Source organism: Lissotriton vulgaris, unplaced genomic scaffold (genome assembly GCF_964263255.1).
Source record: "Lissotriton vulgaris unplaced genomic scaffold, aLisVul1.2 SCAFFOLD_3047, whole genome shotgun sequence".
Classification (NCBI taxonomy): domain Eukaryota; kingdom Metazoa; phylum Chordata; class Amphibia; order Caudata; family Salamandridae; genus Lissotriton; species Lissotriton vulgaris.
The window spans coordinates 56795-81412 of record NW_028248719.1 but is presented as its reverse complement, the minus strand read 5'-3'; the positions used below and the strand labels follow the sequence as shown (position 1 = coordinate 81412).

General features: G+C 45.6%; 1 protein-coding gene across 1 annotated transcript; it reads left to right on the top strand.

Moving 5' to 3' along the window:
• Window positions 1-20170: 20170 nt before the first annotated feature.
• On the top strand, window positions 20171-24361 carry LOC147663850 (uncharacterized). The gene has a single exon (XM_086950152.1). It carries the CDS (start codon window positions 20844-20846, stop codon window positions 22479-22481), a length of 1638 nt encoding a protein of 545 aa, XP_086806278.1. The 5' UTR covers window positions 20171-20843; the 3' UTR covers window positions 22482-24361.
• Window positions 24362-24618: the final 257 nt, after the last annotated feature.

Here is a 24618-nt window from a genome sequence, read left to right as displayed (position 1 = left end):
GGGGGTGCAGAGGGAGGGAGTCCTCACCTCTGACCCCGGTGCAGCTGGTAAATGTCGATCCAAGGTGGTAGACCAGTTGATGGAGAGAGGTCCTGAACTGGTGGGAGAGTTGTGTTCTGGTCGGTGCTTCTCCTGGGAGAGTGCTGAACCCCAGATGTAGAGGTAGGGTGAGGAGACGCTTCGCCCGTGACCACTGGTCAGCCTGAGTGTGCGGACCCCAGGTTGAAGGATCGGTGGTAGTTTGGAACTACACTGAGAGTGAGAGTGGATAATGGCTATTATGTGCCAGGGGTTAAGGACCAATGACATCTGGATGGCCTGGTCCTGACCGTGGACAGCAAGGGAGTACCAGTGTGGTAGCCTAGTTGGGCCTGAGAGTTTTTTTTTCAGAGGGAACCACGTGGGTTCAGAGTGGCGTAGAACCGGAGGGTGTCCCTGCAGTGTGGGCCCAAGTCTGTGTTCTATCGCCCAAAGCAGGGAAGCTCATCAACGTAGTGATTGGTCTACCCTGTATTTTGGCTGGAAGGGGGTTGTGTTGGAGTTGGCTCTTTTTGCAGGTTCACCCCTAAACTTTTAGCATTTCTCCCAGCCCTTTTCTCTGTGTAGTGTTAGTGGTTTAAGGCCGCTGGGCACTTTAGCCCTGTGGTCCAGTGTAAAGTGTGTGCGCTCTCCGTTACATTTAGTGGGAGTGAGAGTGGCCTGCCCTCCCATAGGAATGCATGGGGGATTCCCTGCACAGTGTGTGTCAGTGGTAAATCCTGTTATGAGAGGAGCAGGATGGTCAAGTCTGGTATGTATGAAATTATGAGAATAAATGCTGCGCAATGGTGTGCGCAGATTTATTATGACTATGTGAGAAATGCCACTTTTAGAAGTTGCAACAAGAAGGGGGGGTTTGGCCCAATAGGGAAGAGGGTAGGTAGGGCCTGTAAATACCAAAAATGCAATTTACCTATGCCTCTATGTACATGATTGTGACATTTAATGTAACTCAAAGAGAAAACCACACTGTTAGTTAACTCAGACAATTGATTTATGTCAATTATTTTTCGAACTCAGGAATTGTCAATAATTTGCGACAAGAGAAAAATACATAGTCAACTTTACATTGAAAACACAAAACAAGAATTTTGCAAGGGAAAAAGCATATTAAACAACGTATAAATCACAATTGTAATTGTGTGCATTAAAGTGAACATATCACCAAAAAATACATATACATTGTGAGCAGTGATTATGAAATTGTGTCAAAACAGTAAACAACAAACTTTTATAAGTTGCAATGAAATAATGAGCAAATGTTGGGGGTACGTCTTAATCAATGCCTGCCCAACCTCCTGTAACACTGTTTGTAGTGCGATTCACAGTTATGTGGATACAGGAAAAAAACAATATTAATCAGGACATGCCAGTGATTTTTGGCCGAAACAATGATACTACATGCCAACGCGTTTCGAATACCAATGGTTGAATCATCGGATTCTCATCAGGGCGTGGAGTATATCCGTTGGTACTGTTTGGGGGAAAAGGACAAGGAGTTGATTTTTGTGAAAAAAATGAACTGTGCAAATACAAAAAAAAGCTTTTTCCATATAAATGCATCATCTGATGCAGCATACCTTTTGCAACCAAATAATTAGGGTTTTCAATGTAAAGTTCACTATGTATTTTTCTCTTGTCGCAAATTATTGACAATTCCTGAGTTCGAAAAATAATTGACATAAATCAATTGTCTGAGTTAACTAACAGTGTGGTTTTCTCTTTGAGTTACATTAAATGTCACAATCATGTACATAGAGGCATAGGTAAATTGCATTTTTGGTACTTTTAGAAGTTGGCATTTCTGTGTGCTATGTGTCCGCCTGCCTGATGTGAATTGCATGTCTGGTTTTGGAGGGACGGGGCAGGCTGAGCCAGACGTGGGTTGAATAGAGAGATCTGCAGTTTGAGTATGGGGAGGGAGACCCTTTGATCTGAGCAGGGCTGTGCCTGGCAAGGTGAATGATGGATCCACCTTCCACTGTGCGGCTGATGGCAGACCCCCTCTTCCTCAAAGGCAAGATGCAGCCTTGTAAACAAAGTGCTCCAGGACCACACCAAACTGGTGCTGGCTGGGTTCAGTGACTTGTGACTTTTGAGAACAACGTCTTTTGGTGGTATAAGTAAAGGGGCTGTGACCCATGAAATTGTTCAGTTCTATGGTGCTCTTCTAGGATGATGTGCTGCTCCTGATCCTGCTGGGGCATGCTGGTGCTGGGGCCCAGGAGGAACTGCCATGAGGGCCTGCCTCCCTGGGCCCTGCATTGCCCCCTTGATTGCTGAGGGCTTTTTCATTTGGAGCTATGGCTCCCTGCACCCTGTGAGCCCACATTTGCCTGTGTTACCAAGGTCATCGCTATCGCTATTGTGGGCCGTCGCATCTGAGGAGCTGTTGCCGCTGAGAGCCCACATTTGCCTGTGTTACCAAAGTCATCGTTATCGCTATTGTGGGCCGCTGCAGGTGAGGAGCTGTTGCCGCTGAGTGCCCGCATTTGCCGTCCTACGAGAATCATTGCTATCGCTATTGTGGGCCACTGCAGCTGAGGAGCTGTGGCCGCTGAGTGCCCGTATTTGCCGTCCTATGAGAATCATCGCTATCGCTATTGTGGGCCGCTGCAGCTAAGGAGCTGTGCCGCTGAGTGCCTGCCTCTGCCATACTACAAAAATCATTGCTAACAATGTTGTGGGCCACTGCAGCTGAGGAGATGTGCCTCTGAGTGCCCACCTTTAAGCCCCGTACTTTCACAGCTGTGCATCACTTAGTGCCAGCTGCAATGTTTAGGTCTGCGCAATTGTGCACATGGATTCTGCTGCATTGGCAGCTGCCCTGACACTTTGGACATAGGGCATTTTGAACCCCTTTGAGAAGGCCGGTTGGCCAGAGCGAAAGTCAGGTTTGTAGGGCACCAAGCCCTAATGTGATGGATGTGGTGCTAGGAAATGTGATTTATGTTGTCATATGGATACTTCATTACATATATTGCGTTAAGTTAGCATGAGTGTATTACATGTTTAAACAGCCGGTTTGCCTTCGGCTTCAGTTTTGCACACGACACATACTTGTTGTTGTAGCTTTCACCCTAGAAGCGGTGAGGTGATTTATTTGAGAATAATATGTTATTTCTATGCTATCAGCTTTGCCTGGTACACTTGGTACAACTGTCTGCACACTGAGAGCTGCACACTCTAAGATTAACCTAACACAAGGTTGCTGGGAGGCCTGATCCTCGCACCACATTAGACATAACACAAATAATGTTGATGCCAACATTTTGGGCTCTACGCGGGTTTAAGATAGAGTTACACGGAATGAACGCAGACACTTGGTGCTGCGCATGGAGAGAGCTGGTAGCTGTTGATGTGAACTGCTCCTACTGACATTGAGAGGTATGGGGCCGCCCTGCTAAAGCCCGAATGAGACCTTCTTAGATATAAAATAATATACTAGATAGGGTGCGCGAAATATAGGTGATATCGATTCTATAGGTTTTGCATTATAACATGCTAGCACCTTTTGCTTACTATGGATTAGTGACTATGCTGCTAACTCTGATTTTTATAATCTGCATTTTGGTATTATACAAGATACTGCGTTTGAGAACTTTGCATTGAATAATAAATATTTCAAACTTGCATTTGTGTTCTTTGACTCCCAGTTTTGGTTTGAAATGATTATATAACGAAAGAGTGTTCATGTGTTCCACGATTCCTGAGGTATTCTAAAAATCATGTTCTGGTTTGTCTAAGACATGGTTCATTCCATAATGATCCATGAGACACTGTAGCTAGCTAGGTAAGGAGATTTCTGACACTGAGATGAGTTTTGGATCATCCTAACTCACTGAGGTTCTAGATCTCTATGCACAGTTCTGTGGGAGAACGGAAACCCTGCTACATGGCGCCCAACGGATTGGTTGGCCGTATTTCATGACACTCGAGTAGTATATCATTCAAACCTTAACACCTTCATTCCCGTTTCCGGTAAACGGTGGTGTCGGACAAACCTACCTATTTTTGAAATAGGTCTTTTCAAGCTTGAATTCTACTTTAAACGGTTTCTTTGAATTACTACCCAGTTGTGCTACAAAGTGTTCTTTGTCCTTTTTTCACTTCCGGTGCTACCATGGCCGTGGAAATAGCGCAGCATAGCCGCGTCGCGGTTCGCGACCACTTGAGGGCATATAATGTCCCTGCGGAGGGTTTGGCTGTGGTTCTAGTGGTGAGTGCGGAACATGCGTACCCGTACGAATTGTTTTATTCCTGGGTGACGTTTCCGGAAGTAAACGCTAATTCGGGCGTCTACCACTCGTACACTGCCTCGGCTGTGCCGGCGGCTTATGCTCCGTACAGAGCACTGGAAGTACCTATCGATGCTTGGCAGCACGGAGTTTGGTTTGGTGGCGTCCTACCCCACTCTTTAATGGCTCCGAGGTTGGGTCCGTTGTCCATACCGGGCACAGCCTGGCCCGCCTTGGGCGGATTTACTCCTCATCCTAATCGCGCCACTTGTAATGTGGTTGATCTGCGGCGTCTGCATGATGTCGCGGTTGACGTGATTAGAGTGCTTGTTCATTACATTGGTCGTAATATACATGGCGCAGCCCCCGCAGGTGCGCAGCTTCGAGCGGAACAGGCTGGTATGAAAATCAGTCCTGTCTTGGTGAATTCCGTAATGGGCAGAAAGCCAGAAAATAAGGATGATTTTCCTTACTGGCTTGCCGAGAAATTCGACCAGCTGGAGGCTGTGTTTCCTAATACGACTCCGGGTGAAAAACACCGGATTCTTACGCTTAGTTTACCGAAGGATTTAGCCCCTGAACTTGCTGACTGTGAAACATGGGGTAAGACTTTTGCAGCGGTTTACTCGAGGTGCTTTGGCACACCGACAGTGTCGAACCTGTCTGCGATCCTCAAACGTGTTCAAGATGATCACGGACCTGAGTCGGCGGTTGAGTTGGGTATGCGCCTGAACGGTTCATTTGAGACAGTTTGCGGTATTATCCTTGCCAATGTAAAAGGGGATGCTGTGAACTTTCAGGTGGCCAATGGTCTGGCGTTAATTCCCGATGCCGAGAAACCCCGTCAGCTGGCAAGAATTATTGTGGCGGCTTATAAAACGGTTGGCCGCAATTCTAAGGGTGCAAAGGTTTTTCTTGAAAAAGAAAAGAAGCAGCCCCAGGGACAGTCTTCGGAAACAGGTGGACAGCCCAAGTCCAAAAAACAAAATTGGCCTAAAAAACAGAATCAGGGTAAGCAACAACAACAACAAACACAGGTTTCTAGTCCGGCGCCTTCACAACCTGCGCAGTCGGATCGAGTTTATGAATTGCGCGATCGCGCTACGATTAAATCGCCTGACAGATATCAGGCATCTGACCAACGCTCTCCTCGTTCCTTTCAGGACTCATCGGCTCCGTCAACCGGTGGTGGAGGGGGCGGCCGGGGCAGGGGTGGCCAGCAAGGACGTGGCCAGCCCCGCACACGAAGTGAAGGGGATCAGCGGGACGACTCTACGCCAAAGAGACCGCAGTTTGCCAAGAAGAAAGTCGCTGCCTTAACGGCGCATCGATATGCCCCAGATAGTGAGAACGCGGCTTCGGAATCTGACGTGGGCTCTGACCTTGCTGGACAGCGCGGCGGAGATTACCATAGTGAGAGAGGCCCTCCGTCCACTGTTGAAGGTGACAGCGACTGAGACTTTTATTGTGATTGAAACAGCTGATACACATGTTGCTCCCCCTGAAAGACTTTTTGAAATTGTCCTGTTAATTGAAGGTGACATGCAGCGAACTGTAAAAGGGGTATTTTGGGAAAATCTTTCGGATACGTATGACATTTTGCTCTCGGAGGCTGACTGGCCCCCACCTTTTGTTCTCGCAGCTCCGCGAGGGGAGGAGGTAATCCTCCCCAGTTTCGCGCACACTGTGCCGAGAGTGGAAGCGCTGCATTTTGCAGAAGAGTGGGCTCTGGCGCTTGCGCCGGCTGTGTACCGGAATCAGTGTGGCTGGGATAAATTGTCCCCGAGCCATGAGATTCCGTTACGGTCACAGCCGCAGCCACAACCCCAATATCCCATACGGCGTGAAGCTAAAGCTTCGGTCGCGGCTATCCTTGAACAATTGGAATATCAAGGTGTAATTGAAACGTGTGTGTCACCGATGAATAATCCCCTTTTTACTGTTAACAAGCCGGACGGCTCATATCGTCTTGTTTTGGATTACCGGCATTTGAACTCGCATTGCCGTAACTGTGCAGTACAGAATACTCACGGCTCTGCCCTAGTGAATAGTCTTGAGCGTAAACAGTTCAAAACCACGCTTGACATTTCCAATGGTTTTTATGCACATAGATTAGATGGTCTAAGTTCCCAATGGACCAGTTTTACGTGCGGCGGCGTACAAAAAAAGTTTAATCGACTCCCAATGGGATATAAAAATAGTCCTGGAGTGTTTTCCGCCCGCATAGTCTCTCTTTTAGAGAGTTTCGATCCAGTTGCATGTTCGTATGTGGATGATATTTATCTCACAGACGACGAACTTTGGGTGCATCTGTGTCGAGTAAACAGCATAATTTGTAACTTTGCAGACATGGGTTACAAGTTTAACTTTGCAAAATCGCACATTGCGGAGTACACAGTGTTGTTTCTAGGTTATGAACTTAACCATGAAGGAAAGGGATTGGCTCCTCAGTTCCTGGAGAAGTGCGCGCAGTTGCGCTCTCCGACAACGCTGAAAAAATTACAGTCTTTACTGGGTTTTTTAAATTTCGGAAGGACATACATTCCGGAATATGCCCAGCGTATCAAGCCTTTATATGCCTTGGTACAACCTTCTTTTTCCAAATCATGCTGGCTGCCTGAGCATTCAGCCATTCTGCAGTCCTTGCAGGCTGATATGCTAGCTTCTGACTACTTACAGACTCGTGATAACCAGACCAACCTGGTGATAAGAATTATCCCTGGGACGGTGGGTTTCACGTACCTGACTTTTAATGAAGGGGATACTGTACCTATTGCTTACAAGTCACACTTGTACACTTCGGCTGAACTGCGTTTTTCCACTGTGGAGAAAGTTTTAACGGCTGTGCAGATGGCAATTCTTAAGGAACGTGCTCTGTCGCAGGGAAAGCGCATGTTGGTTGTCACCCCGTGTCCAGCCATGGAGGCGGTCACGAAAGCCAGTGTACCAAATTCTAAAGCTTTGCACCCTCGGTGGATTCAGTGGGCTACATCCTTGACATCTCAGGATGTCACGTTTATTTTTGACGCCGCTTTACGGTCGCAGGAGTACTTACAGTATGAATTCGTTCATCCTGCTCCTTTAGCAATGCGGCCGTTGGAGGATTTCCATTGTATCATTTACACGGATGGTTCGGCGCAGGTTGCGCATGGCTCTAAACACGCCTACGTTTCCGCTTGCGCCATTGTGGTCGGTGCCATGGTGAACGATGAGTTCAAGTCCAGTGTTGTGCATACGCAAACGCTAGGGGACTGCACCGCACAATTAGCAGAGCTCCGTGCTCTTATGCTCGCATTGGAGTACGCTGATCCTTGTGTGACGACTTTAATTGTAAGTGATTCTTACTACTGTGTCCAGTCTTACAATGAGAACTTGTTCTTTTGGATTCAGAATGATTTTCGTGATTCCAAGGGTAGCACAATAAAACATAAAATGATCTGGGTCCGAGTGGCGGAACTTAAAGAGAAACTGCCGCTCGTGTTTGTGATTCATACTCTTGGCCACCAGCGCGTGGGGGTCCACGCTGTTGGCAACTCGCTTGCTGATGAAGCAGCGAAGTCAGCGGTATCAAAATACTTAGTTGCAGCGGTCACGAGGTCCAAAAGCAAAATAGATGATGACATCTTGGCGGCTGTTGCTGCCACGGCGAAGGGAGGTAAATATCCTGCGGGGTTCCCTTCGAAGTACACATACCACTTAAGTCCCGATAAGGTTCCTTATGTGAAAATTCCTGAAGTTGGAGAGCGTTTAGTTCCCAACTCGGATCGCAGAGCTTCTCTGATTACAGCGGCTCATGAAGGTGTGGCGTCTGCGCATGCGGGCGTCTCAGCCACTGTATCTCAGCTACAACAGAGGTTCTGGTGGCGGGGACTGTACAAACAGACGCGCGATTATGTCCTTATGTGTGACATTTGTCAGCAGATCAAGCCTTCTACTGCTGCGCGTCCGCCTCAGACACAGTTGTACATCTCTAATAAACCACTTGGTTGTGTTTATTTGGATCACTGCGGTCCTTTTTCTTCTGATACTGCGTATAAATACATCTTAGTAGCAGTTGACTCATGCACACGCTTTATATGGTTATGGCCGCATCGAAGCGCTGATTCGCGAACTGTCATTAAGGATTTGCGTGTCTTTGTGGGAATCTTTGCTTGTGGTACTTTCCATTCGGACCAGGGTCCGGCTTTCGCCTCTAAGGCGTATAAGGATGCTATGGTTTCGTTGGGAGTACAGGTGAAGTTTTCAAGCCCCTACAGGCCTGAGGGCAATTCTGTAGTAGAAAGAATGAACCGCGACTTAAAGCAATCTTTGACAGCCCGTGTTATAGGCACTGGTAGAAACTGGCTGACCCACCTCTATGGCGTGCAGCGTGCGCTTAATAATCTCCCTAGAAGGTCTCTGGGTGGGCGGACCCCATACGAAATGCTCTTTGGTATCAAGATGTACGTCCCTGACCTTGATGGTGCAGACTGCCAGGCCCAGGCCGCGGCCTTTGACGTAGATGAACATTGCAATGTTTTACAGGATCTACAAAAGACCAGAGACAGTCTTGCAAAGGAACACTTGCCCTCCACATCGGATGATGCGTTGCAGATCCCGGTAGTTGGCTGGCTACCCCAAGTTGGAGAACTGGTTCGAGAGAAGATCGATAACAAGAAAGAGTTTGGTCCCTCATATCGAGCACCAGTCCGAGTACTTGGAGTGAAGGGCACAAGAACAGTCATTTTACCACCACTTCCAGGTCGTAAAGAAAACAGATTTATATCTATTGACAATGTCAAGACACACAGGGTGGCCGATTCTTCATAGCATGACACCGGCTGTATCCTGTCCTTCCATGGTGAGGCACTCTGTGCTGGCTATTACATCTGGTGCAGATCAGGAGGTGTCCCTCGAGATGCCTGCCATAACTAGTCCTTTATTAAATACTATTCCTGTTACTAACATTGATGAGGTGACCTATGCAGATCCTGCTGATTTATCTATGTCCGATTTACAAGCTCGTTTGGCTAACCAATCCAGATTCTCTTTTGACTCTGATTCGGAACTTTCAAAGAAACCATCGACTATTGCAAAATATGCCACGTTGTTTAAAAAACATTTTTTAATTCCACCTTGGACATACATTTGGCTGATACTATTTTTATTTCATCTTTTTATGTCAATTGGTTTTGTGTTTTATTTTTTCCGACTGATCGATGGCCATTATGTGAAAGAAAGAACAGGAATTCGGTACCTTAATGGAACATTGGCCCCTCTATCCTCCTCACATTCAGTACACAGACTAAAGAGAGACTTACATTCAGTACAGATTACTGCTTGGCCAGTCCTTGATGGGATTGTGTGGGATGCGGTTAGGTTTCAGATACATGGCCCCACAGAAGTTATTAATGTTCCTAATGTGCTTAGAGTAAACATGGGAGATGTGATTAAGCAAAATGTTCGTTCTGATGATTGGGATCTTCAGGCCGTAGAAGCATTGTTCTCTGATTTGAAATATTATGCGGCCTTTGATGCTGAGGATTTGTACTTAGATTCTGTCAATTATGGTGATTTGTTTTGTTATCAACATTATGGAAATCATTTCTTACACAAGACAAGTACCAGGAGGGTTCCTGTGAATTACACTCAGTGGGAACATTGCCCTACTCCCTTACAGGGGAGCTCAAGTACATTTCTGGGAAAATACTCTTATTTTACAGATTTTAATCAATCGAATCCTGAGTCGTTTTATTTTAAAGTGAACCAGAAATTCATGCCCAAAGTTAGACTAACTGACACAAAATTGCTGTATTCAAAGTCCTTTCTAGAAAGGTTATCCGTGGATGGCTATGAGTTATGGAAGGATACTATTGACCTTAAATCGGTTTGGGGTACCAAAGATTGGCAGGTACAAGGCACTGAGGCTTTGCATCGTGCATGTCTCATCCCGAATCACATGTTGTTTTTAAATTCTACTATTTCTCAAACAACATGTTTTGGATTGGCTACATCTAAAAAATTAAATACCCCTACTATCCCTGACTTAGAAGAGTATTCAGGTTGGAGTAATTTCACTACAATGTCCATCAGTGGGATACAAGCGCTTTTGCAGAATTCCTCCTTTAATGTTTCCCATTTTGATCCGGAGGGGTGGCTTTTGTGGCAAAGAAGCACTGATGCTTGCCAACGTAGGTTTTTGGGTTTATCTGAAGGTTTTACGCACATCAGGCCAGATCCCAGGTTCGAAACAGATCACACTGTTACCACTTATTCAGTAGGTAAATTGTGTCAGAACTGGTTACAACATTCCACTTTGGCTGCAGTTAAACTGCATCTGTCCCAGTTGAATGAGAATATAGAGCTAAATGATTTTATAAAAGGCCCGACTAGGGGTAGATCTAAACGCTTTATTTATGCGGTATACAATGAAATGTGGAAATTTTCACAAGTTGAGGCAGCTAAACGCCTGAGAGCTATTGATCAAGCAAATTTGGAAAAGGTGCTTGCAGTGGTCGATAACAGTATTAACATGCTTTCTTCCAGGATTTACACATTGGATAATATTGTTTCTTCTGTTGTTGATATTGTACATGATGAAGTGTCCACGTTATACCATGGTCAAAATCAATTGCGTTCTGTAATGCAGTTTGCCTGGACTCTACAGACAATTAAGGCTGGTCGAGTTCCCTGGACCTCATTGAACGTTTCATCCCTTTTCGCCCCTTTTAATCTTACTGAAAAACAGCGCATGCTTTCAATGCGTGATGCATCATTTTCTATGTTACATATTGAGAAGCTAGAATCCTTGCCTTTTTCTGTTGCTGAAACCACTACTGCCACGTGGCTTATTCATGGTTTAATTACATTACCATTTCCTTTATATAAATTTACTAACTGTATGCGGTATATTGCTATAGGACGATATGAACCACTAGGCAATGCATTCCTACATGAGGCATGGTCATTACCATACACATACAGATGTCTGAAGGATGGGAAAGAAGTGAATCTTAATGGTGAGGAATGCACACAGTCACCTGACCATTCATTAATATGCAGACACATTCAGTTACACGGTTCTTGTAATCAGGACCGCCCAAATTTGGCATGTTTTTTAAAAGGCACGCCAGTTCCAGCAGTGGTTCCCACATTCACATTATTAGCTAATGGTAGTTATTTGCTTTTAAACAACGAAGTATGTTGTGGTTTATTAATTGGTGTGGCATATGTGGTAACTGTATCAGAGCGTGTAGTGTGCTGCAAGAATGTTCTATACCCACCCACGCATGGTTCTTCAGATGTCTCCATCTGGCCACGGATCCCAACCTTGGAAGCAAAATTCAATGGTTTAAGCAGAATAAGGGCCCTTTTGTCTCAGAAACAAGTGACCCTGAGTTCGGCCCGGGAAACTTATGTCCTTCACATAGCCAACACCCGCACAGAGGTGCAGGCGCTTTTAAATACTGATTTGCCGTTTCATTTCTGCGAGCTGGTACACCAGATATTTAATGCTTCTTCGACGACTGGGCTGGCACATTTTTTCAAGTTAGTCAGCAGTGGCCTTGTGACTACGTTTGAAAAGGTTTTTGGTATCATTCCCACGTTTTTCCACACTATTTTTTCGAGTCGGTTTGGTGGACTACCTGTGTTGCTGGCTTTAGCAGCAGGCATTCTGTTGGTGTTTTTCTTCATAAAACATGGATGCCCATCCTGCGCAAGACGCCGTTCAACGCCTCCTGACACTGTGCCGTAATCGGATGCTCAATTACTATGGAACATTGCCGCTTGCAGCATTAAGCACGGCCTATAGATTGTCATTTCGGTTCACCGACTTCACGTGTGTCCAACCTGTGTTTCACTGCCTGAACTGCGAGTTTGATTGGGCAATTGATTTGTGCCTATGCTTGAGGACTGCTCCTGACGTCGATTTTGATCAGTTAATGCGTCCCGTGGTGGCTCACGAGCTGATCTGTTCTGGCGAGAGAGTTATGGCCTTGGCAGCGATAAATGGAGTTCTGGGCCAATGGGAGATTTCTGCAGCGGCGGATGCCTTTCTGACACACAGCGATCTGGTGAACCCACCGAGTTGTCCTCTGACGGTACATGAGGATCCGATGCTGGAGGAGCACGTATGTTCTTTCCCATTGCTAAATTGGATTGCAGAACTATTTTCGGATGATGGCAGTGATTTCATACTGGAGGCTGTTGCAACTTTCTTTGCATATACTTTCCAATCGTGAGATGCCTGGGAGGAATGCTTTGTTGTGAAATATGACTTTCCCCTCGCTGGATTGGAGGGATGAACTATGTTCAGCTGATGGAGAGTACAATCACGTGATGTCGCTGGGGATAGCGTCAATGTGGCACATGACTTTGGAAATCGGATAAGTGCCTTGTTTTTTCTCTTACAAACATTTGAATTGATGAGACCTGGTCCTACGTTTCATATTTTTGAGACCTGGCGAACGACTTTTGGTACAAAAGTTTTGTTTTTATTTTTAGATTTGAGGCCACTGTAGGCATTCATACATATTCATTCATACATATTTTTAGCTTATTTTAGCTCAAGATTATTGAACTTTGCTTTCAATTGTTGTGTCTGATTTAGTATTGCCTTTTCCCTTATGTTTGACGGTGCTCGGACCAATGGGGGGGTGTCATATGGATACTTCATTACATATATTGCGTTAAGTTAGCATGAGTGTATTACATGTTTAAACAGCCGGTTTGCCTTCGGCTTCAGTTTTGCACACGACACATACTTGTTGTTGTAGCTTTCACCCTAGAAGCGGTGAGGTGATTTATTTGAGAATAATATGTTATTTCTATGCTATCAGCTTTGCCTGGTACACTTGGTACAACTGTCTGCACACTGAGAGCTGCACACTCTAAGATTAACCTAACACAAGGTTGCTGGGAGGCCTGATCCTCGCACCACATTAGACATAACACAAATAATGTTGATGCCAACATTTTGGGCTCTACGCGGGTTTAAGATAGAGTTACACGGAATGAACGCAGACACTTGGTGCTGCGCATGGAGAGAGCTGGTAGCTGTTGATGTGAACTGCTCCTACTGACATTGAGAGGTATGGGGCCGCCCTGCTAAAGCCCGAATGAGACCTTCTTAGATATAAAATAATATACTAGATAGGGTGCGCGAAATATAGGTGATATCGATTCTATAGGTTTTGCATTATAACATGCTAGCACCTTTTGCTTACTATGGATTAGTGACTATGCTGCTAACTCTGATTTTTATAATCTGCATTTTGGTATTATACAAGATACTGCGTTTGAGAACTTTGCATTGAATAATAAATATTTCAAACTTGCATTTGTGTTCTTTGACTCCCAGTTTTGGTTTGAAATGATTATATAACGAAAGAGTGTTCATGTGTTCCACGATTGCTGAGGTATTCTAAAGATCATGTTCTGGTTTGTCTAAGACATGGTTCATTCCATAATGATCCATGAGACACTGTAGCTAGCTAGGTAAGGAGATTTCTGACACTGAGATGAGTTTTGGATCATCCTAACTCACTGAGGTTCTAGATCTCTATGCACAGTTCTGTGGGAGAACGGAAACCCTGCTACAATGTAGTATGATTTATGCACCCTGTTTTATGCCTCTAAATGTAGTCTATGATTATGAGGTTTTGCATACTGTATTTATGTTTGAGTTATCCTCTACTGTGGTTTATGCTAGTGAGATTATTTCCTAGGGTGAGTTATGCTTAGGAGGTCATGGGCTAATATGTTTAGGCTTATGAGGCTGGCGCAGGATATATTTCATGCCTAATGTGATACAGTGGATAATATGATATTTGTTACAGGATGATGCTGAGTCCAGTGTTTGCCATTAATTGCTGGTTGTGTTCCAAGCTTATTATATGTTCTCCGTATCTTTACTAAGTGATGGTTCTGACAATGGTCCAAGTGGCCCTGTCATGTGTATATAATCCCCTGTAAATATTGCCCAGTGCCAGTTGGCACAGTGTATATTGTGTGATTACTATTCTAATGTGTTTTATGATAATACAAAGGCTATTTGTTATATAACCTTGTGTGGAGTTCCTTTTGTGATGTGCCTAGTATGTTGTTGCTGTGTGGATTGTGCAAATGCTTTACACATGGCCTCCGGGATAAGCCTGACTGCTCGTGCCAAGCTACCAAGCGGGTGAGCAGGGGTTATCTTTGGCGTGTAACTCCCTTGCTCTGACTAGAGCAATAGTTTCTGCCTGGATACGGCTCAAGTCCTAGCGAACCAGAAATCCCATTTCTAACAAGTCTCATCTATGTGCTCGATTGACATCCACCAGCCGGTTAAAGTCACGTGTTGGGAGCTTTCACTAAATATTCAGTGATGACAAAATAATCGTATTTCTTCCGGGAGCAGCGCGCGTCCGTCTGACAGCTTCTTAGATGAGTTAAAGCAAACGTAAGACATTAATTAAGTCAGATACCATGGTAAGGTAGAAAAAGACAAAAAGTACACACTTCTTTGCAGCAGGGATACCAAGGTAGTCAAGTCAAGTCAAGTCATGAAATTTGTATAGCGCACTACATACCCAGAGGGTTTCAAGGCGCTTAGGGAGGGGAGGAGGATTATTTGTCAAATATCCATGTTTTAAGCTGCTTTCTGAACGCTAGGTGGTTCTGGGTGAGGCGAAGGTAAGCGGGGAGTGAGTTCCATGTTTTCGCAGCCAGGTAAGAAAAGGATCTGCCTCCCATGGTGGTCTTGTTGATGCGAGGTACAGTGGCGAAGGCTTGGCTGGAAGAACGTAGTTGGCGGGAGGGGGTGTAGAAGGATAGTCGAGAGTTGAGGCAATCTGGTCCGATGTCGTAGAGTGATTTGTGTGCGTGGGTAAGCAGTCGGAAAGTGATCCTTTTATTGACGGGTAGCCAGTGGAGGTCTTTAAGGTGACCCGAGATGTGTTCGTTGCGTGGGATGTCTAACATGAGCCTGGCTGAGGCGTTTTGGATTCGTTGGAGTTTCTTCTGGAGTTTAGCGGTGGTACCTGCGTAGAGGGTGTTTCCGTAGTCCAGTCGGCTCGTGACCAGAGCGTGGGTGACTGTTTTCCTTGTTTCTGAGGGGATCCAGCGAAATGTTTTTCTGAGCATGCGAAGAATGTTGAAGCAGGAGTAGGATACGGCGCTGACTTGTCTGTTCATTGAGAGTGAAGAGTCCAGGATGACGCCAAGGTTCCGTGCGTGGTCTGTCGGGATGGGTGCTTTTCCGAGGGCTTCCGGCCACCAGGAGTCGTCCCAAGCAGAGGGGGATGTACCTAAGATGAGGACTTCTGTTTTGTCTGAGTTCAGTTTCAGACGGCTTTGTTTCATCCATTCGGCAACTTCTTTCATTCCTTCGTGTAGGTTAGTTTTGGCGGTGCTGGGGTCATTGGTGAGAGAAAGGATCAGTTGAGTGTCGTCCGCGTAAGAGATGATGTTGAGGTTGTGTTGGCGTGCGATGGCCGCGAGGGGGCTCATGTATACGTTGAAAAGGGTGGGGCTGAGTGAGGATCCTTGAGGTACGCCGCAGATGAGTTCAGAGGCCTCGGACTTGAATGGAGGAAGGCGGACTCTCTGGGTTCTTCCGGTGAGGAACGAGGTGATCCATTCAAGAGCTTTTCCTTGGATTCCGATGTTATTGAGGCGTTGTAGAAGGGTGCTGTGGCAGACTGTGTCGAATGCTGCAGAGAGGTCGAGGAGGATGAGGGCGACTGTGTCTCCATTGTCCAGTAGAGTTCGAATGTCGTCTGTTGCTGCGATGAGGGCGGTCTCAGTGCTGTGTTTTGCTCGGAAGCCAGATTGTGAGGGGTCGAGGGATTTGTTGGCTTCGAGGAAGGCGGCGAGTTGGTTGTTGACGGCTTTCTCGATGACTTTGGCCGGGAATGGAAGAAGCGAGATGGGGCGGTAATTTTTGAGTTCGGTGGGGTCGGCTGTTGGTTTTTTCAGAAGGGCGGTGAGTTCAGCGTGTTTCCAGTCTTCTGGGAAGGTAGCGGAGTTGAAGGAACAGTTGATGACGTCTCGGAGGTGCGGTGCTATGACGGAGTCTGCTTTGTTGAAGATGTGAGGGCATGGGTCTGTGGGGGATCCTGAGTGGATGGAGTTCATCAGGCGGATGGTGTCCTCAGTGGAGATTGGGTTCCAGGCGTTGAGGGTGTTCACGGGGGGAAGATGGTCAGCAGATGGTAGGGTGGGTTGGTTTCCGGGTTGGTTGTCAAAGCTGTTGTGGATGTCTGCAATCTTGTTGTGGAAGAATGAAGCTAGGGAGTCGCAGAGGGCTTGAGAGGGGGTGATGTCGTTGGAGTTGGCCGAGGGGTTGGAAAATTCTTTGACGATGTTGAAAAGTTCCTTGCTGTTGTGGGCGTTGTTGTCAAGTCGATCCTTGAATGCTGTTTTCTTGGCTTTTCGGATCATTTGGTGGTGAGTGCGGGTGGCGCTTTTGAAGGCGTCCTTGGTGCTGGTGGTTGGGTCTTTTTTCCAGGCCTTTTCAAGGGAGCGGCAGAGTTTCTTGGACTTCTTGAGATCATCGTTGAACCATGAGGCTTTCTTGCTGCCAGGTTTGCTTTGACGTTTTTTCAGTGGGGCTAATGAGTCGGCGGTGTTGGATAGCCATAGGGTGAGGTTGGCGGCGGCATCGTTGGCGTTAGAAGAGAGGGCTGGGGAGTTTCGAAGGAGCGATGCCGAGATTTGGTCCGTGGTGATTTTGTTCCAGTTTCTTTGGAAGGTAGGTTGGGAGTGGTTGATGGGTTTCGGCTTGTTGTAGGTGAAGTGAACGCAGCTGTGGTCGGTCCATAGGAGATCCGTAGTGTGGCTGAAGGAGACATGATTGCTGGATGTGAAGATGGGGTCGAGTGTGTGACCTGCGATGTGGGTGGGGGAAGTGACCAGTTGTTTAAGTCCGAGGTTGGCAAGGTTGTCCAAGAGGGTGGTGGTGTTGCGGTCGTTGATCTTTTCAAGGTGAAAGTTGAGGTCTCCCAGAAGAATATAGTCTTTGGAGGGGAGCGCGTGTGGAGAGATGAAGTCCGTGATGTCTTCACTGAACTTTGCGCGAGGTCCTGGTGGTCTGTAGAGGAGAGTGCCTCTGAGTGTTGTTTTGGGGTCGATGTGGATCTGGAAGTGGAGGTGTTCGGAGTTGGCGAGGTTGGCGTCAGAGCAAGTTGAGATGCGGATAGATTTCTTATGGACGATAGCGATTCCTCCTCCTGTGTGGCCGGTACGGTCTTTGCGGGTGATCTTATAGTCTTCAGGGATGGCAATGGTGATGTCTGGTGCGGAGGAAGCGTTCATCCATGTTTCTGTTAGGAAGGCGACGTCTGGTGAGAAGGAGTCTAGTAGGTTCCATAGGTCAATGGCGTGCCTGTGTACCGATCGGGTGTTGAGAAGGATGAATTGTAGGTGGTTGGGGTGGGGAATATGTGGTGTGGTCGTAGCGGAGATGTTGTCGGTGCCGCTGAATTTGCAGGAGTAGCAGGAGAAAGGTCCATGGGTGTGTCCAGGAGCAGCTTGGACGCAGTTGGGGGCGCGACCGGGGTTAAGAGCTAGGAGGGTGGCGGCATCGTAGGTAGTGCGGGAGGGCTGGGGAGCGCGAGGGACAAGGGGTATGGCGCTGGGCGCGGTCCAGGCGCGGACGGGCGTAGACGGGCTTACCTTTGGCGCACCTTCGGCGCGAGTTGGGCGCGGTCGCTGCGCGTAAACGCTGCGCGCGGGACCATCTGACATATGTGGACAGTGGAGGGGGCGGAGCGTGGGAGGGGCAGCAGGGAGGCGGTAGTGTGGCTGAGGGGCGGGCCTGGGGAGAACAACAACAACAAAATGGAGGGTCCGAGGGCAGAGGACACGGGGGTAGTGAACACAGAAAAACAGCGCGTGAGCACAATATAAATAATTCGCTGACAAAATTAAATGCCACAGCAAGCTATCGAGTGAGCAGCAATCCTGAAATGCAATGCGCAGACAAGCAATACAGATTGCAATAGCGCTGGAGGAGGCTGAAATCTGCAGAAGCGCTATGCGTGTGAGGCGCCAAAATACACAGGCAGCAGCAGTTCAGCAAGTTATAACGATACCAGGAAGCGTCTAACTTGGGAAGCGTCACAGCGTCACAGCAGGAGCACAGGAGGAGCACAGGAGGAGAATGGTGGAGCGGCCGTCCTGAAGCAGGTCCAGGAGGTCACAGTTAGGCTGGGGGAGAGGAAGGCTCGAAGAACGTGGGTGGGAGGGGCAGCAGGGAGGCGGTAGTGTGGCTGAGGGGCGGGCCTGGGGAGAACAACAACAACAAAATGGAGGGTCCGAGGGCAGAGGACACGGGGGTAGTGAACACAGAAAAACAGCGCGTGAGCACAATATAAATAATTCGCTGACAAAATTAAATGCCACAGCAAGCTATCGAGTGAGCAGCAATCCTGAAATGCAATGCGCAGACAAGCAATACAGATTGCAATAGCGCTGGAGGAGGCTGAAATCTGCAGAAGCGCTATGCGTGTGAGGCGCCAAAATACACAGGCAGCAGCAGTTCAGCAAGTTATAACGATACCAGGAAGCGTCTAACTTGGGAAGCGTCACAGCGTCACAGCAGGAGCACAGGAGGAGCACAGGAGGAGAATGGTGGAGCGGCCGTCCTGAAGCAGGTCCAGGAGGTCACAGTTAGGCTGGGGGAGAGGAAGGCTCGAAGAACGTGGGTGGGAGGGGCAGCAGGGAGGCGGTAGTGTGGCTGAGGGGCGGGCCTGGGGAGAACAACAACAACAAAATGGAGGGTCCGAGGGCAGAGGACACGGGGGTAGTGAACACAGAAAAACAGCGCGTGAGCACAATATAAATAATTCGCTGACAAAATTAAATGCCACAGCAAGCTATCGAGTGAGCAGCAATCCTGAAATGCAATGCGCAGACAAGCAATACAGATTGCAATAGCGCTGGAGGAGGCTGAAATCTGCAGAAGCGCTATGCGTGTGAGGCGCCAAAATACACAGGCAGCAGCAGTTCAGCAAGTTATAACGATACCAGGAAGCGTCTAACTTGGGAAGCGTCACAGCGTCACAGCAGGAGCACAGGAGGAGCACAGGAGGAGAATGGTGGAGCGGCCGTCCTGAAGCAGGTCCAGGAGGTCACAGTTAGGCTGGGGGAGAGGAAGGCTCGAAGAACGTGGGTGGGAGGGGCAGCAGGGAGGCGGTAGTGTGGCTGAGGGGCGGGCCTGGGGAGAACAACAACAACAAAATGGAGGGTCCGAGGGCAGAGGACACGGGGGTAGTGAACACAGAAAAACAGCACGTGAGCACAATATAAATAATTCGCTGACATATCACTGGCTGTGATGAAATCTCTATTATAAATGCTGCAATCTTCCAACAAATACTTGAACCATCCCTAGGAATGTGGCAAAGATAACTTAACTAACAGAAACATAAAGGCAGAAGTTGGAACTTCAAGTGATCCAGTGTGAACAGGAAAGTATTGTGAATGGAGCTGCATTTGTTATGTACTTCCTGAAGTGTTACCTTTATTACATACATCGTTTCCTTTGTCATATACTGCCTGAAGAGTTGCAGTTGTTATACACTTTGTAAAACCCAAGTGACAGCTGCATATCCTGATCATCTCTTTTTCCACAATGTCTTCTTGTTTAAATCTTGACAATGTGCGTCTTCCTGAAGCTCTACCTCTAGCAAATGCGTGCTCCGTGAATGCCCATTCTTTACTAAGTTATCACCTCCTTTTCTGAATTAAGATGCGGCATGTTCAATAGAACATTTAGTTATATATCTGTGTATGGTGAAATATCTCTTGGTTACTTTAAAAAATGGTAAAGAAGAGATGGCTTTTACAAATAGTTAAATATTGTGTATTCACATTCTCTTACATTTCGATTTAGTGATTTTAAATCTCTTTACATCCAACAGGAAACCAGCCTTGAATGGACAAATGATTGTGAATAATGACTTTAATCGTGTAAATCTGCAAAAAGTCATCAGAAAAAATTTGCTCCAATATTCAGGTAAAGAGCTGCACAGTCAGAGAATGAGGAATCTGAACATAAACTGATAGATCCTGGAAGAAGCAGTCCAGAGCAATTCAGTGGATTTGAGAGGCTGAGCTGTGCACCTCCAGGCCACAAGACAAAGAAATGACCTCTAGAAAATGAATGCAACAACAATACCAACTAACCACTGCCTGTATTATCAAGACTCCAAGATTTGATCATTCAATCGGTGTGAGGTGGATACAGCATTTTCTGTTTCTTGTAATGATGGCAGACCACCATTCGGTGCGCTAGGTATATTGTAAACTATTACTGGCTAGACCACAGGAGTGAGAGAAAAGCACAATGGAGTGGAGCCAGACAACTGAAGGGTAAAGGAAAGAGAGGGTCTCTGATCTACAAGACTAATCTTCACTTGTAAACATGCATAACCATTATACAATCTAAAGACATAACCACATACAAAGAAGCTTTACTTGCCACAATTATATCATATGTAGTAGGTGAGTCTTGCATTTCGTTGTGAAATCTGAAATCAAGCATCCAAAATACCAAACACATGCAGGGAATGTGAGAATAACACAAGGGCTTTATCAACCATGTTAGCTCCTCAAGAAACACAGTCATGGGAAGCAGACAAATATAAACCCGACCCAGAGACACCAACCAAGAAAGAAAAATCATACACAAGCAGCAAGAGCATTATTTTATCAACACTACTAAAGAGCCATCAACAAACACACACAGGAGATGCAACGTGCAATTGCAACAAATGTGTGAAAAACTTTAGTCAGTTAGCACTCCTAAAAGATCATCAGCGGACACACATGGCGGAAAAACCATACCATTGCAATGAATGTGGGAAGGCATTCAGTTGGTTATCACAACTCCAAATACATCAGCGAACACACACAGGGGAAAAACCATACCATTGCAATGAATGTGTGAAGAAATTCAGTCAGTTATCAAATCTACAAACACATCAGCGAACACACACAGGGGAAAAACCATACCATTGCAGTGAATGTGTGACGAGCTTCAGATGGTTATCACAACTCCAAACACATCAGCAAACACACACTGGGGAAAAAGCATACCATTGCAGTGAATGTGCGAAGAAATTGAGTCGGTTATTAGACCTCCAAGTATATAAACAAACACACTCTGGTGAAAAACCATACCATTGCAATGAATGTGGAAGTAGTTTAAGTGATTCCTCAACTCTCAGGATTCATCGGCGAACACACACAGGGGAGAAGCCATTCGAGTGCAGTGAGTGTGTGAAGTGCTTTAGTCAATTATCATCCCTAAAATTACATCAACGAACACACACAGGGGAAAAACCATACCATTGCAATGAATGTGTGAAGAGCTTCAGTCGATTATCACACCTACAAATACATCACCGAACACACACCCGGGAAAAACCATACCATTGCAATGAATGTGGAAGTAGTTTTAGTCAATCCTCAACTCTCAAGATTCATCAGCGAACGCACACAGGAGAAAAACCATTCCAGTGCAGTGAATGTGTGAAGCGATTCAGTCAATTATCACAACTCCAAACACATCAGCGAACACACACTGGGGAAAAACCATACCATTGCACTGAATGTGTGAAGAGCCTCTGTCTGTTATTTCAACTCCAAATTCATCAACGAACACACACTGGAGAAAAACCATACCAATGCAATAAATGTGTGAAGAGATTCAGTATGTTATCAAATCTTCGAAAACATCAGCAAATACACACAAGAGAAAAACTATACCATTGCCATGAATGTGTGAAGAGCTTTAGCCAGTTATCACAACTCCAAATACATCAGCGAACACACACAGGAGAAAAACCATACCATTGCAATGAATGTGTCAAGAGATTCAGTCAATTATCACACCTCAAAATACATCAGCGAGCACATACTGGGGAAAAACCATACCATTGCAATGAATGTGCGAAGAGCTTCAGTCGTTTATCACAACTCCAAATACATCAGCGAACACACACAGGAGAAAAACCATACAATTGCAATGAATGTGTCAAGAGATTCAGTCAATTATCACACCTCAAAATACATCAGCGAACACATACTGGGGAAAAACCATACCATTGCAATGAATGTGTCAAGAGCTTCAGTCAATCATCACACCTCAAAATACATCAGCGATCGCACGCACGTGGTAGAAACCATTCCATTGTAGCAAATATGGAAGTAGTTTTAAGGAATCTTCAAAATTAAGGAATCATCAGCGAATACACACTGGAGAAAAGCCATTCAAGTGCAGTGAGTGAGTGAAGTGCTTTAGTCAATTATCAGACCTACAAAGACATCAGTGAACACACACGGGTGAAAAACCCTACCACTGCAGTGAATGTGGAAGTAGTTATAGTGACCCAACAACATTAAGATATCATCAGCGAACAAACTTAGGGAAAAAGCCATTCAAGTGCACTGAATGTGCGAAGAGCTTTAGTCGATTATCAAATCTACGAAGACATCAGAAAACCCATACAGGGGAGAAAACCATACCATTGCAGTGGATTTGGAAGTAGTTGTGAAAAAATGTTCTGCTAACTACAGGGATTAGTGATAAAACCTATAAACACAACACACTTGAATAAGTTTAACAAGCACAGACTGGAGCATATATGTAGCTGGTTTTGGTGTTTGGCCATTTTGTGCAACAACTGGTCCAATGACAGCTGCTAGAGAACAATATCCAAAGGCACAAGAAGTCAAAGTAGGAAAATGTGACCTGTAACTCTGAGGGTAAATGCGTGCAGTACAGAACATTTACCTGCGAAGCCCTGACACAGGAAACAATGATGCTCATTTCGATCATCACATGCATCTGTTAATGCACCCACCACAGTGGCACTTCCCCAGAGGTGTCCAATATCAAGCTGGACCCTTTGGAAATTTGTGGCTCACCACTGACTGTAAATGATTCACAGTGAGATTAATTGTATCTGATTATATTTTAGACGTTTCTTATTTACAGAGAATTACCCAACCAACTCCTAACTGGTGAAAGGACAGAATCAGTGCATGATGGCGAAATGATTGATCGGAAAGAGAGCTGTTGAAAAGTTTAGTTCTAAAAAGGTTTCTGAAAGCTAGACAGTTAAATAAAGAATCTTGAGCAGTGAAGAGTTCTAGCTCTTAGAGTCCAGAACTATCCATTCCCTGCTTTACATTTCTTGAACCTTGGCACTGGAAAATAAATCTGGATTCAGAAGTAAAAGAACACAAAAGATACAGAATTTTGACACAAATGATATTCAGGTTCGTTTTTACATGCAAAAGAAACTCTTGTTTTATAAACTGCCGGTGAATGAATGGACATAAACGGTATGTGCTGCCTCGTGAGCAAACAGTGAAACTTTGTGATGCAGTTGGGACGTCCTCGGACCACAAATAAGATAGATCGTAGCATTCTGAATTTTCAGTAATGTGCATTTGTGTTGCTGTAGCTGCCAAATACACAGTGTTCTCATAGCCCTGCCTTGCTTAGAGGAATGTGTTCACAAATATAATATGCACATCAGAATAAAGGATACATCTTCAGCAGCCAAAGATAGTAGAAACTAATGCTTTCCACTGAGTTCATTTTAACAAAGTGCTGAGTCCGGGAAGTTCTTCCTGCTGCCGACCATCATCATCACCACCGCCACCTCCCAACCAGTGAGGAACAACAAGAAGACTGCTCTTCAGCACACCCATCCTATACATAACACACTGCAGGGGTTTGCTCAAGGGTCAAACTCACTTTACCTTCACGTTAACAGCAACACGTTCTAAACTGAACAAGTGGTTTGCATGGCCATTACCGGCATAATGCATTTGAAACCCAATACTTTAGAAATCTATATTAATAATACATAACCGAACATCCAAACACCACCCATGTATGGACATCCAAAAGCCTTTAAAAACCACACTACAGAGGTGTGTACCAGGATCAAACTCAATTTATTTTAACGTTACCGTGAACTAAATTATGATACAGCAAGTACAGTCATGATGCAATGAAATGTACACAATGATGACTAGATTTTACATATTACTAACAAATGTATGTTTTTTGATATGTAATAAAAACAAAAAATGTATTTGAATTCATGGTATTTGACTGCTGATTGTATGGAAAGAGATGTTAAATGTGATTTCTTCCCTAAACTTTAAAGATAGAGAGGCGGTTGAGATGGTAATTCGTCTCCTTCTGTATTATTGAAGAGAGAAATGCTACCAGTAATACTGAGATCTAGGCTTCACTCCTGTGTTGGAAACTTAATTCAGTCGTTTTTACCCAATAAATACCAGATTTATTTTGGAAAATGAAAAATATGCGTTAATAATCCATAAAAATGCTACA